At 42.3% G+C, this 13,087-nt stretch overlaps 1 protein-coding gene across 5 annotated transcripts; it reads right to left on the reverse strand.

Annotated features, from left to right (window-relative positions):
* Nucleotides 1–39: 39 nt before the first annotated feature.
* On the reverse strand, nucleotides 40–12,725 carry LOC116464561 (histone-lysine N-methyltransferase, H3 lysine-36 specific-like). Of its 5 annotated transcripts, none has more exons than XR_009212243.1 (7): nucleotides 12,606–12,725; nucleotides 9,735–10,301; nucleotides 8,380–8,492; nucleotides 2,516–4,073; nucleotides 2,056–2,179; nucleotides 1,329–1,452; nucleotides 40–305 (listed from the first exon to the last, which is right to left on the reverse strand). XR_009212243.1 is itself a non-coding variant. In XM_058435114.1 (7 exons), exons 2-7 carry the CDS (start codon nucleotides 9,859–9,861, stop codon nucleotides 275–277), a joined length of 639 nt encoding a protein of 212 aa, XP_058291097.1. In that variant the 5' UTR covers nucleotides 9,862–10,301; nucleotides 12,606–12,725; the 3' UTR covers nucleotides 40–274. The 5 variants fall into 5 exon arrangements, 4 of the variants coding, with proteins under 4 accessions (XP_058291097.1, XP_058291098.1, XP_058291099.1 ...); XM_058435114.1 differs by having other exon boundaries at nucleotides 2,516–2,635; XM_058435115.1 differs by having other exon boundaries at nucleotides 40–988; nucleotides 2,516–2,635.
* Between the last annotated feature and the right edge of the window lie 362 nt (nucleotides 12,726–13,087).

Below are 13,087 nucleotides of genomic sequence, written 5' to 3' on the forward strand. Positions count from 1 at the left end.
GTAAGAATATGAATTTTATTATCAGAAAATGATCAGCCACAATTTGTTTGTTTGTTTCAGGGTATACATGTGCAGGTTTGTGACCAGGGTATATTGCATGATGCTGAGGTTTCGGCTTCTATTTACCCTGTGACCCAAACAGTGAACATAATACCCAACAGGTAGTTTTTCAGCTCTTAGCTCTGGAGCAGGTGCCCATCCTGAAGCAGCTTCGGTATCTGGGGTAAATACTCAGGGTTCATTGTCTGGCGCCCAGAGGATTAACGACACGGACTCACACACATGAGCGGGTTAAGGAGTGGAAACTTTAACAGACAAAAAAGGAGAGAAAGAGAGAGAGCGAGAGAGAGAGAGAGCTTTCTCATACAGAGAAAGTGGATTGCCCACAAGGGTTTCTGGGTTTGGGGCAGGATATGATTGATTTTGTAGACAGGCTTGAGGAGGAGGTGACTGATTTACATAAAGCCCAGGATATTGGTTTCACCAGGTGTGCCATTTACATAGACCATGAAGAAACTGGCCCTCACACCCACATCTTTTATTATGCAAATATGGTTTCTACATGACTAGCATCATGAAACCTGAACACGTGGCTTTACCTGGCCTGTGCAGTGATCCACCGCGCTTGGCTGTCCAAAGTCTTGGGATCACAAGCATGAGCCACCACGCCAGGCTGATCTATTACTTTCTGATTAATAAAGTGGGCCGGGAGCAGTGGCTCATGCCTGCACACCCAGCACCCCGGAGGCCTAGGCGGGCAGATCACCGGAGGTCGGGAGCTCCAGGCCAGCTGGACCAACACGGAGAAACCCTGTCTCTACCCCCGCAAAAAAAAAAAAATTAGCCAGCCATTATGGCTCACATCTGCAATCCCAGCCACTCAGTAGGCTTAGGCAGGAAAAACAATCAAACTAGGGAGGCAGAGGTCACGGCGGGCCGAGACTTGCCCACTCCATTGCACCCTGCGCAACAAGATCAAAATTCGGTCCTAAAAAAAAAAAGAGAGAGAGAGAGACCAGTTTCACCACGTTGCCCAGGCCAGTCTGGAACTCCTAGGCTCAAGGGATCGCCCGCACTCGGCCGTCCAAGGTCCTGAGACTACAAGCATGAGCCACCACAACAGGCCAATGTATTGCATTCTGATTACCAAATTGGGCCGGGTGCTGTGGCTCACGCCTGCAATCCCAGCACCCCAGGAGGCCTAGGCAGGCAGATCACCCAAGGTCGGGAGCTCAAGGCTAGCCAAACTAACATGGAGAAATCCCCTCTCTACACACACACACACACACACACACACACACAAATTGGCAGGGCATTACGGCTCACACCTGCAATCCCAGCCACTTGGGAGGCTGAGGAAGGAGAACCACACAAACCCGGGAGGTGGAGGCCACGGCAGGCCGAGACCGCACCACTGCATTCCAGCCTGGGCAACAATAGTGAAATTCCGCCCTAAGAAAAAAAAAAAAGAGATAGAGAGACCGCTTTCACCATGTTGCCCAGGCCAGTCTGGAACTCCTAGGCTCCAGTGAACCACCGCGTTCGGCCGTCAAAGGTCCTGGGACTACAAGTGTGAGCCACCACGCCAGGCCGATTTATTCCTTTCTGATTAATCAATTGGGCCTGGCACGGTGGCTCATGCCTGCAATCTAAGGGGTGAGGGAGGCCTGGTCGGGCGGATCACCCAAGGTCGGGAGTTCCAGGCCTGCTGGACCAACATGGAGAAACCCCGTCTAGAGAGAGAGAGAGAGACTGGTTTCACCATGTTGCCCAGGCCAGTCTGGAACTCCTAGGCTCAAGGGATCGCCCACACTCGGCCATCCAAGGTCCTGAGACTACAAGCGTGAGCCACCACGCCAGGCCAATGCATTCCATTCTGATTACCAAATTGGGCCGGGTGCTGTGGCTGACGCCTGCAATCCCAGCACCCTGGGAGGCCTAGGCAGGCAGATCACTCAAGGTCGGGAGCCCAAGGCTAGCCAGACTAACATGGAGAAATCCCCTCTCTACACACACACACACACACACAAATTGGCAGGGCATTACGGCTCACACCTGCAATCCCAGCCACTTGGGAGGCTGAGGAAGGAGAACCACCCAAACCCGGGAGGTGGAGGCCACGGCAGGCCGAGACCGCACCACTGCATTCCAGCCTGGGCAACAATAGTGAAATTCCGCCCTAAGAAAAAAAAAAGAGAAAGAGAGACCGCTTTCACCATGTTGCCCAGGCCAGTCTGGAACTCCTAGGCTCCAGTGATCCACCGCGTTCGGCCGTCAAAGGTCCTGGGAACTACAAGTGTGAGCCACCACGCCAGGCCGATTTATTCCTTTCTGATTAATCAATTGGGCCTGGCACGGCGGCTCATGCCTGCAATCTTAGGGGTGAGGGAGGCCTGGTCGGGCGGATCACCCAAGGTCGGGAGTTCCAGGCCTGCCGGCCAACATGGAGAAACCCCGTCTCTACACACACACACACACACACACACACACAAATTAGCCGTGCATTATGACTCACGTCTGCAATCCCAGGCACTCGGGAGGCTGAGGCAGGAGAATCGCTCGAACCCAGGAGGCGGAGGCTGCAGTGAGCTGAGATCGCGCCACTGTACTCCAGCCTGGTCAACAGAGCCAGACTCTGTCTCAAACCAAAAAAAAAAAGAAATTCTTCTAGTCCTTCCCGCACTTTCCATTAAACACATTTCAACTGTGTTATAGAAACACAAAGAGGAATCTAAGAGGTATTTCATAAAACATTCTAGGATATTTATGCTAGTTAACAATATGAAAGCTGGAGTTTTGAAGACTGCCTCAGTGAGCTCTTTTTTGGACTGCCTCATTGAGTTGGAGAAGCTCTGCCATCAAAACTGCTCACAGCCTAACACTATAAGACGAGTTAATATGAGCACAACAGAAAGGTTCGAAATTCTCATAAGCTGGAACACTTATGCAAAATTTATAATGGATAAGGTTCATGTTTTAGGTTTTATTTTAAAAATGAAATATAAAAATACAGCAAAAGAGCTGATGTTATTATTATTAGTACTACTATTATTTTAAGAGACATGGTCTCTCACTGTTGCCCAGGCTACAGTGCCTGGTGTGAGCAACAGCTCACTGTAGCCTCAACCTCTCAGGCTCAAGGGATCCTCCCACATCAGCTTAACAAATAGCTGTGACTACAGACATATACCACCATGCCTAGCTAATGTTTTTTAAATTGTAGATAGAGACAAGGTCTCACTAAGTACCAAGCCTGGTCTGGATGGAACACCTGGCCTCAAGTGATCCTCTTATCTCAGCCTCCCAATGCACTGGCATTGCAGTTGTGGGCCACCATGATCGGCCTGATATTATTTTGAAAGCAGCCTATCTTTAAATCTTACAAGCAAATTGACCAGCCTATGGGATTACAATTGCCACATGGCTAAATAAGCTAACATATTGCTAGATTTACTTGTTAGAATAATCATAGGTCACATGAAATATAATCTTCCCATGATACTCTTTGCTAACAGACCACGTCTGCTGCAGTGTGCTCAAATTTGGAATAATATTTCAAAAATGACACTAATCAATAAATGGCATTGGCAGACAAATGAAGAGTGGAAGAAAGAAGTGGCATGGAGAAAACTTAGGGTGGATAAGAAGACAGGAGTATGACCATGAAATTGGTCAGGTGTGGATTTAGTTCCCTGACCTTGCTACCTTGTTCATCTTCACATTTCTTCTATAAAACAGGAATACTATAGATAATAACCTAACTCTCTGTAATGCTTTAGAGAGATTACAGGTAGCATTCTTACTAAAAGTCCTGGTAGAGTAGATGTTCAACTTATGAATATTTTATCTGTTTCAGGAAGCAGATTTTGGGCAAACCAGTTTTAAAACTTGTACCTCACTGGTGTGGCTTACACATGAAACAATTTTTGTGGTTAACGGACAAAGCGTTTCAAACTTACTACTGTATTACATTTTTTAAATCTCAAAAATACTCATCTCCACCAAAATCTTTTGAATAAGATGTGGCACAAGATTCAGTTATTCCATTCTCCAGGTGACCAGCTTCATAAGCACTACAAATAAGTGAAAACAACACCATTTACAGAGGAATGAAAAAAATAAACCCTTTACCTTATATGCCAAAGTCTGAATTGTCAGCTGCCATGGATATACACTTTTGACTTGTTTCAGCAATTAAAAAAATCAACATGACCACAGTAAAGGGTTGAACAGAAACTTCAGGGGGAAAAGGAATCAGATTTTAAAATGCTCCAACAGACCGGGCACAGTGGCTCACATCTGTAATCCTAGCACTTTGGGAGGCTGAGGCGGGTGGATCACCTGAGTTTGGGAGTTCAAGACCAGCCAGACCAACATGGAGAAACCCCGTCACTACTAAAAATACAAAATTAACCAGGCATGGTGGCACATGCCTGTAATCCCAGCTACTCGGGAGACTGAGGCAGGAGAATTGCTGAACCCAGGAGGAGGAGGTTGCAGTGAGCCAAGATCACACAATTGCACTCCAGCCTGGGCAACGAGAGAGACTCCATCTCAAAAAAACAAAAACAAAAACAAAACAAAACAACAACAACAACAAAAAACAAAACTCCAACAGACCTGTGAACACCACAATAAAGACTGGCCAGAGATTTCCAACACATAGACTATACAGACTAGATACACAATGCTTTCTGTGAATACACAATGCTTTCTGTGACTGAAGTGGAGAAAGAAAAGGGGTATGTACCCAGAGACCCACAGGCTCAATGTTATTGCACTCCACCCTGTACTTAAAATCCATCTTCCCGGCCAGGAGCAGTGGCTCATGCCTGTCATCTCAGCACTTGGGAGGCCAAGGGGGCCAGATCATCTGAGGTCAGGAGTTTGAATCCAGCTTGGCCAACCATGGCCAACATGGTGAAACCCCGTTTCTACTAAAAATACAAAAATTAGCTAGGTGCGGTGGTGCACGCCTGTAACCCCAGCTACTCAGGAGGCTGAGGCAGAATTGTCTGAACCTGGGAGGCAGAGGTTGCGTTGAGCCAAGATCACACCACTGTGCTCCAGCCTGGGAGACAGAGCAAGTCTCAAAAAAAAAAAAGAAACAGCATCCATCTTCCTACAATTGTATTCACAGCTATTAGATTTGACACAGACCTATTTACTTGGTGAACTGTACATCAAACAGTTCTGAAATACTGAATGGCATTCCAACTTAAAATGACTTCAGATTAATCCAAATTAAAGCAACATTAAAACTCAAAACAAATACTCAACATCAGGAGTCTAATCAACGGCCAAACATTTTATTCACCCACTACTAATACTTGTATGAATTAGTTCCATCCCAAGCAAATGTCTTTTCCTACAAGAATGATAATATTCTTCATCATAACTGTAAAACAACATTTAGTGGTCACAAAAAGTCAGTACAATAAAGGCCATTCTGTCCAGGCATGGTGGCTCACAACTGTAATCCCAGCATTTTGGGAGGGCGAGGCGGGTGGATCACCTGAGGTCAGGAGTTCGAGACCAGCCTGACTACCATGGAGAAACTCCATCTCTACTAAAAATACAAAAAATTAGCCGGGCATGGTGGCACATCCCTGTAATCCCAGCTACTCAGGGGGCTGGGGTAGGAGAATCGCTTGAACCTGGGAGGCGGACATTGTGGTGAGCCAAGATGGTGCCATTGCACTCCAGCCTGGGCAACAAGAGCAAAACTCCATTTCAAATAAATAAAAAATAAAGGCCATTCTTGCTGTAGAGTTCCTAATGTTTGGGACTAAAACGAGATAAAATACAGCTGTGAATTTCTGAATGCTCATTTTATCATGTTAATAAATCATAAGACTACAATTCTGCTCATGTTCATTATATATCAGAAGTCTAACCACGTGAAGTAAAATGAATGGGCAAATGTTAGGTATCCAATTCAACAAAACGAGACTCCTAGACAAATCTACAAAATACATTTCCATATTTTTTTTAATATCAATCATTTTATTTAGATAACAAATTAGTGGCCAGGCGCGGTGGCTCACGCCTGTAATCCCAGCACTTTGGGAGGCCGAGGCGGGCGGATCACGAGGTCAGGAGACCGAGACCATGCTGACTAACACAGTGAAACCCCGTCTCTACTAAAAAAATACAAAAAATTAGCCGGGCGCCGTGGCGGGCGCCTGTAGACCCAGCTACTCGGGAGGCTGAGGCAGGAAAATGGCGTGAACCTGGGAGGCGGAGCTTGCAGTGAGCCAAGATAGCACCACTGCACTCCAGCTTGGGCAAAAGAGCGAGATTCTGTCTCAAAAAAAAAAAAAAAATTAGTTCATTGCTCAACAGTTACCCAAAAGCTGTGGAACAAAATAATCACAATGCTTCCCAAACTACAGTCAGAGAATAATGCAGGAAATATTCTCATTTCTGTTCTGATCAATTTTATAAATTAAAATAAAAATTAACAGCACAGACACACACCCACGCACACACACAAGAATCATACCATATGAACAAAAATCAAACTGTTTAGAATGAAAAAGACCAAAGAACTTCTTAGAGGATGTGACTAAGATGCCAATAATTTACTGTGTATATATAGTCTATTGTGGATATACATTCAGCTGGAGTACCCTTAAACCACTACCAGAACAGATCATCTCTCATTCTGTTACTGATTAATCCACCTGCAGACAGGGTGGTGTTGTGCCTGGTAAACTAAAATGGAACTGAATCATGGCTTTAGCCTTATGACAAAATATACCTCAGAGTAACCAGGACTTCAACAATGAAGTAGGCCAGGTCAGATGGCAGGACAGACTCCCAAACAGACAAGAGGGCACTTTTCTCCAGAGTTTGGTGCTAGCCATAACCAATAATTCTGATTTTCTCTTGCTCTGATCCCAAATTTAATGGCAATCCCCTCTCCCCAAAAGTAAAACGTCAACAGTGACAAAGAGTTACTAAGTATAATTAATACTTAACAGAGATTAGGAATCTGAGAGACAGTGAGGATAAACATCAGAGAATTTTTTTTTTTTTTGAGAGAGAGAGAGTCTCGCTCTGTCACCTAGGCTGGAGTGCGGTGGCATGACCTCAGCTCACTACAACCTCTGCCTCCCAGGTTCCAGCAATTCTCCTGTCTCAGCCTCCCAAGTAGCTGGGATTACAGGCAGGCACCACAACGCCCAGCTATTTTTTTTTTTTTTTTGTATTATTAGTAGAGATGGAGTTTCACCATGTTGGCCAGGCTGGTCTCCAACTCCTGACCTCAAGTGATCTGCCCGCCTCGGCCTCCCAAACTGCTGGGATTGCAGGTGTGAGTCACCGCGCCCAGCCAATATCAAGGATTTTTTGGTAAATGGTGGTAAAAACAACTGGACATCAATATGGGGAAGAACAAAACTCCGTCTCAAAAATTCAAGATGGAACAAAGATCTACATGTGAAACCAGAACCAAAAAGTTCCTAAAAGAAAACAACAGGAAGAACATCTTTGTGTCCATGGGGTAGACAAAGATTTCATTGATTGATTGATTGATTGAGACAGGGTCTTGCTCTGTCACCCAGGGTGGAGTGCAATAGCACAATCATAGCTCACTGCAGACTTGACCTCCGGGGCTCAAGACATCCTACCACTTCAGCCTTCTGAGTAGCTGGGACCAGACACGCCACACCACAGCCGTTTTCTGGAGCTTTTTGGCATTGTTTTTTGTTTTGTAGAGACAAGGTCTCCTTTATTGCCCAGGCTGGTCTCAAACTCCTGAGCTTAAGGAATCCTACCGCCTCAGGTTCCCTAAGTCCTAGGATTACAGGCTTGAGCCATCACACTAGATTTCTTGAATAAAACCAACAAGTATTAATCACATAAAAAAACTGATACCCCGTCTCTACCAAAAAAATACAAAAAATTATCTGGGGAGCCTGAGAGGCAGAGATTACAGTGAGCCAAAATTATGCCACTGCACTCCAGCCTGGGTGACAGAATCAGACCCTGTCTCAAAAAAACAAAACAAAAGGGCTACGATGACACGGCAATAGGATAGAGTAGACTAGTGATGTTTGAGATAGTGATTTAGTAGAAAACAGGTAAGAGGATTTGAACCCAGAAAAGAAATTATAAGAAACACAAACTTAATCTTCAAAGCATTTAAACATTTTTTTCACTTGGAAAGGAAACCTGAAACCAGTTTATACACATACATGGTCACACAACTGCAAAACAGCCTTTCATGTAGGAAATCTCAGATCATGTAGGCCTGCTGACACACACACTAATTTCTATATGTATGTACATCAATGTTATAACTACTACTCAAAATGTCATTTTTAAAATTCCTCATTTCCTGAGTTTCTTTTAGAACTTACAAAAATAACATACCTTTTTAGAAAGGCCAAGGTCCCCCTTCTTGGGCATAATAAATCCAGGGTCTACATCATTGGATTCAAGAAGTTTCTTAGTTGGTTTTCTTTGATGTTTACTTTCATAAACTCCTGAAATGCATGTATCTTTACATTAAATGATTTAGAAACTGGGCACAAATTAATTTTTAAAAAATCTGTATACCACACAAAATGAATCTCAATGTTTTTGATGTTTTCTCCATCATCTCATGGCAAGAGGCAGGATGGTAATTTGATTATAAAATATTAGTAAACAAAAGAAGTAAATAGTTCTCAATGCAAGCACAAACTAATGTGAGGGATGTGTGCGTGTTGACTTTAAATCACAAAAAAACTGAGGGAGAAATCAAAAGGACAGAACTATCTTTATGACAACTGATTGTTGGTGAGGACAAAATAAGGAGAAGAGGAGTGAAATAGAGATTGGATAATGGTCATAAATGGACCAAAATTACACTTTCTGCTCTGCCCCTAAGTAAATAAAATTCAATAGATAAAAGATAATTCATAGGATCACTCAAGAATTATATAAAAGAGCTGACTTAATAAATTGAGTTTGGCACATAATAGGTACTGAAATAGTAACTATCTTTAACTATTCTTTCAAAAATCTTTTTTACTATACCCAACTAGTTTAAGCACAATTGGAATCATTTCTTTAAGGAATAACATCAAAAGCTCCTGTTGATAATGTAAAAAAGTTACATTCAAAATTTAAAGGGGTACAGAAAAGAGGATTCTTCCCATTCTTTGACTGACTACAATACTCAATAGTTACAAGGTGAATTAGAGACAATATGTTTAGATCCAACTCTCCCCAGGTGATATATAAAGAATGATCAAGTGAGAAGTAACTGGTAATTAACTTCTAATGAACTGGTAATTACTATGTTGTCAGGTATATAACATTATACATTAATACATTATGATCTCCATTTTATAGATGAGGAAACAAGTTCAGAGATTAAACAACTTCCCAAGTAACACAGGACTGGTGGAGCCAGCACTTGAAGCACAGTGCTTATTCCACTAATGTGCAGTGCCTCTCTTGAAGCCGTTATCCTGGTTGTTAACTTACACAGTGGCTGATCAACAATCATGAAGAGCAACACTGGAGCAAGGAGCATAGTTATCAAAAATACATCTTCTTGATAGTGTGCCACAGTTCGTAGTTAGTAACTATAATTAGCCATCATGGTAAGTATTTCCCAGGACAAAGGGGGTAGTTAATTGTATACAGATACAATGTTGGCTTTACATCAAAACATACTAAAATCTCCTGCTTCCTCTAATCATATCTGCTCAAATACTGAGACCCCAACCCCACCTTACCTGTCATTTTAACTAGCAATTCCTCAGACTCAAGGGCAGGCCGTGGAGAGACTTCCAGAGCCACAGGTACAGACAAGGTCAGCTGCAGCAACTCAGCATGTCCACCTCTAAGTTCTGACTGAGCCATGGAACCTCCTTTCTTTTTTTTTTTTTTTGAGACAGAGTCTCACTTTGTTGCCCAGGCTGGAGTGCAGTCCCAGGATCTCGGCTAATTGCAAGCTCTGTCTCCTGGGTTCACGTCATTCTCCTGCCTCAGCCTCCCTAGTAGCTGGGACTACAGGCACCCGCCACCACACCCGGCTAATTTTTTATATTTTTAGTAGAGATGGGGTTTCACCGTGTTAGCCAGGATGGTCTCAATCTCCTGACCTCACAATCCGCCCGCCTTGGCCTCCCAAAGTGCTGGGATTACAGGCGTGAGCCACCGCGCCTGGTCTACGGAGCCTCCCTTTCAAGAATTGGAGGCTCTTCCTTGGTTGAAATCAAAGAATTCTCGTCCACCTGCTTGTTCTGAGCACTGGATCGACCTCAGGCTAGAAGGCTTTCCTCTTCACAGCGGGAACGTACCTAAGAACAAAAAATAAAAATAGAGTCCACAGGCCAAAATTGTTGTAATTTAAGTGTCAGAAAGAATAATTCACCTTAAAAGGAATGAAATTCTGACAAAGGCTACAAAAAGTGGATGAACCTTGAAGACATTATGTATGCTAAGGAAAACTACTTAAACACAAAGAACAAATATCATATGATTTCAAGTATATGAGGTATCTAGAATAAGAAATTTCTTAAGACAGAAAATAGAAGGCAATTGCCAGGGGCTGAGCAGAAAAGGGAGTTATTGGTTAATGGGTATTGACTTTTAGTTCGGAAAAATGAAAAAAATTATTGAGATGGATGGTGGAGATGGCTGCACAACAATGTAACTGTGCTTCATGCCACTGAAGTGTACACTTAAAAATGGATAAAATAGGCCTGGCGCTGTGGCTCACGCCTATAATCCGAGCACTTTGGGAGGCCGAGGCGGGTGGATCACGAGGTCAGGAGATCGAGACCATCCTGGCTAACACGGTGAAACCCCATCTCTACTAAAAATGCAAAAGATTAGCCAGGCATGCTGGTGGGCACCTGTAGTCCCAACTACTCGGGAGGCTGATGCAGAAGGATGGTGTGAACCCGGAAGACGGAGCTTGCAGTGAGCCGAGATCATGCCACCGCACTCCAGCCTGGGTGACAGAGCAAGACTCTCACTCCAAAAAAAAAAAATAAAAAATAAAATAATAAAATGTTTTATATATATATATCCAACATTAAATAAAAAAAAAATGAAGTTGACTGAGATACACTGAAGCTATAATATTGATAAGTCCACAACAATAATTCAAAGGCAGGGGAGAAAGACTGCTCTAACGTCTCCAATTAAAACAACTACTAATGAACTCCTTAATGTTACAGTTGGTAATTAATGGGAAAGAAAGAAACACTTATTCTGCCTTTCAAGTATTTCAGGACAATAAGAGTCCAGTTAATGAAAAAGACTATCAGTTAATAAAAATAGAGAAAATGATAAAATCTGAAAGTCTTCATTTTGTAACCTCTAATAAAACTATTCATATAGGTAAAGATCTTCAACTGGGGTTTTCAAAAAACCATCAGGGAAGCTGGGTGTGGTGGCTCACACCTGTAATCCCAACACTCTGGGAGGCTGAGGCAGAAAGATCACTGGAGCCCAGGAATTCAAGACCAGCCAGGGCAGCATAATGGGACATAGCCTCTACAAAAAACTTGTTGTTAAAAGTTAGCCAGGTGTGGTAGTGTGCACCTGTGGTCCCAACTACTCAGGAGGCTGAGACAGAAGGATTGCTTAAACCCAGGAGGTCAAGGCCGCAGTGAACTGTGTTCATGCATCTCTGCACTCCAGCTTGGGCAAGACCCTGTCTCAATTTTAAAAAAGAAAAAAACAAACCGTCAGGGAATGGCTGATGGGAATAAAATATTCCTTTTTTTAACTCTCAATATGCAATATATTACACATTATCATCTCTGATATAGTCTAGCTAAAAACATTCAACTTCAATCTATCAAACTGATAGGTTCTATCTTCCACTTCACAGAGAACAGGAGATAGAGAAAACAATCTAAGTGACACCTATGAGGAAGCAATTATACAAATATAGAGAAGTAGATAACTTTACATGTCACTCTCTTATAGACATGATCCTGATCCTGAAAAAAGGGATTGTTCTGAATGCAAAGTGATTTGAGAACCATAACAACCAGTTACAGTGAGGAGTCCTAGATTGAGTCCTGGTATGAATAATCCAAAGGTAAAGGTTAGGGGACAACTGGTGAAATTTGAAAGACAGTTGATGTCAGATAAACAGGTCTTATATAAGATGTAAACCTGTTAAATTGATTATAAAGGAAACTTCCATTTTTTAACTACATATTAACCTATGCAGGGGTAGAATGTCAAAATGTCTCTACTTTAAAATACTTCATTTTAAAAAAACTAAATTAAAAAATAAGACAAATAAGATGTATTTATTTTTGAAATTAGGATCAGACTATACATATTTCACTTTATATCCTATATTTTTACTTAAGATGAAATCATAACAATATTCCTAAGTCATTAAATACTCTTTGAAGGCAAAGAGGGAAAAATATATACATAAAGAAATATAATATGTAGACTCATTTATATATTTCCTGAATAACCACTAAATCCTAAGTACTGTAATACAAGCTGAGAATAAAAAACAAGATCCCAGTTAAGGAAATTATTGTTTCATGAAGCTAAAGTACGACACTGAAGATAAAATTGCAGTTTCCTAAGGACCAGTGAAAGTTTGCCGAAATTTTGCAACACACCTTGTGCACCTGCTCCTGTACCTTCTCTTGTTTTTTCTTAGGGTAAATGTCTGATCATATTCTTCTGTATATTCCAAAAGCCACTTGCTTGGCTTCCTAAGGCATTTCTTCTCTGACCGCACAGCTAAAAGATGATAAACAAGTTCAATATCAATCAAAAAGTTTCAAGAAAACCCACTGTTTTTATGAGACCATCTGGTACTCCCAAAAGTAACCAGATGGGAAACCACACAGTAAAATAGACTATGGCTTAAGATGCAAGAGGCACAAAATGGCTTGTGTTTTCTCATATGCAAAAGGAACTGGGGGAGACAAAAGGACTTGTGTTACCTTATATACACATACAACAGAATATATGTGGCCCATCCAATCTTAAGGAAAAGGTTAAATTTAAAGCCAGGTCTTATAGTCACTGACACCTGTACATATAAAGCTAATATATACCTAAAAAAAATATAGCATCTAGATCAGGTAAACGGGTA

This window comes from Hylobates moloch, unplaced genomic scaffold (assembly GCF_009828535.3).
Source record: "Hylobates moloch isolate HMO894 unplaced genomic scaffold, HMol_V3 SCAFFOLD_997, whole genome shotgun sequence".
Classification (NCBI taxonomy): Eukaryota; Metazoa; Chordata; class Mammalia; order Primates; family Hylobatidae; genus Hylobates; species Hylobates moloch.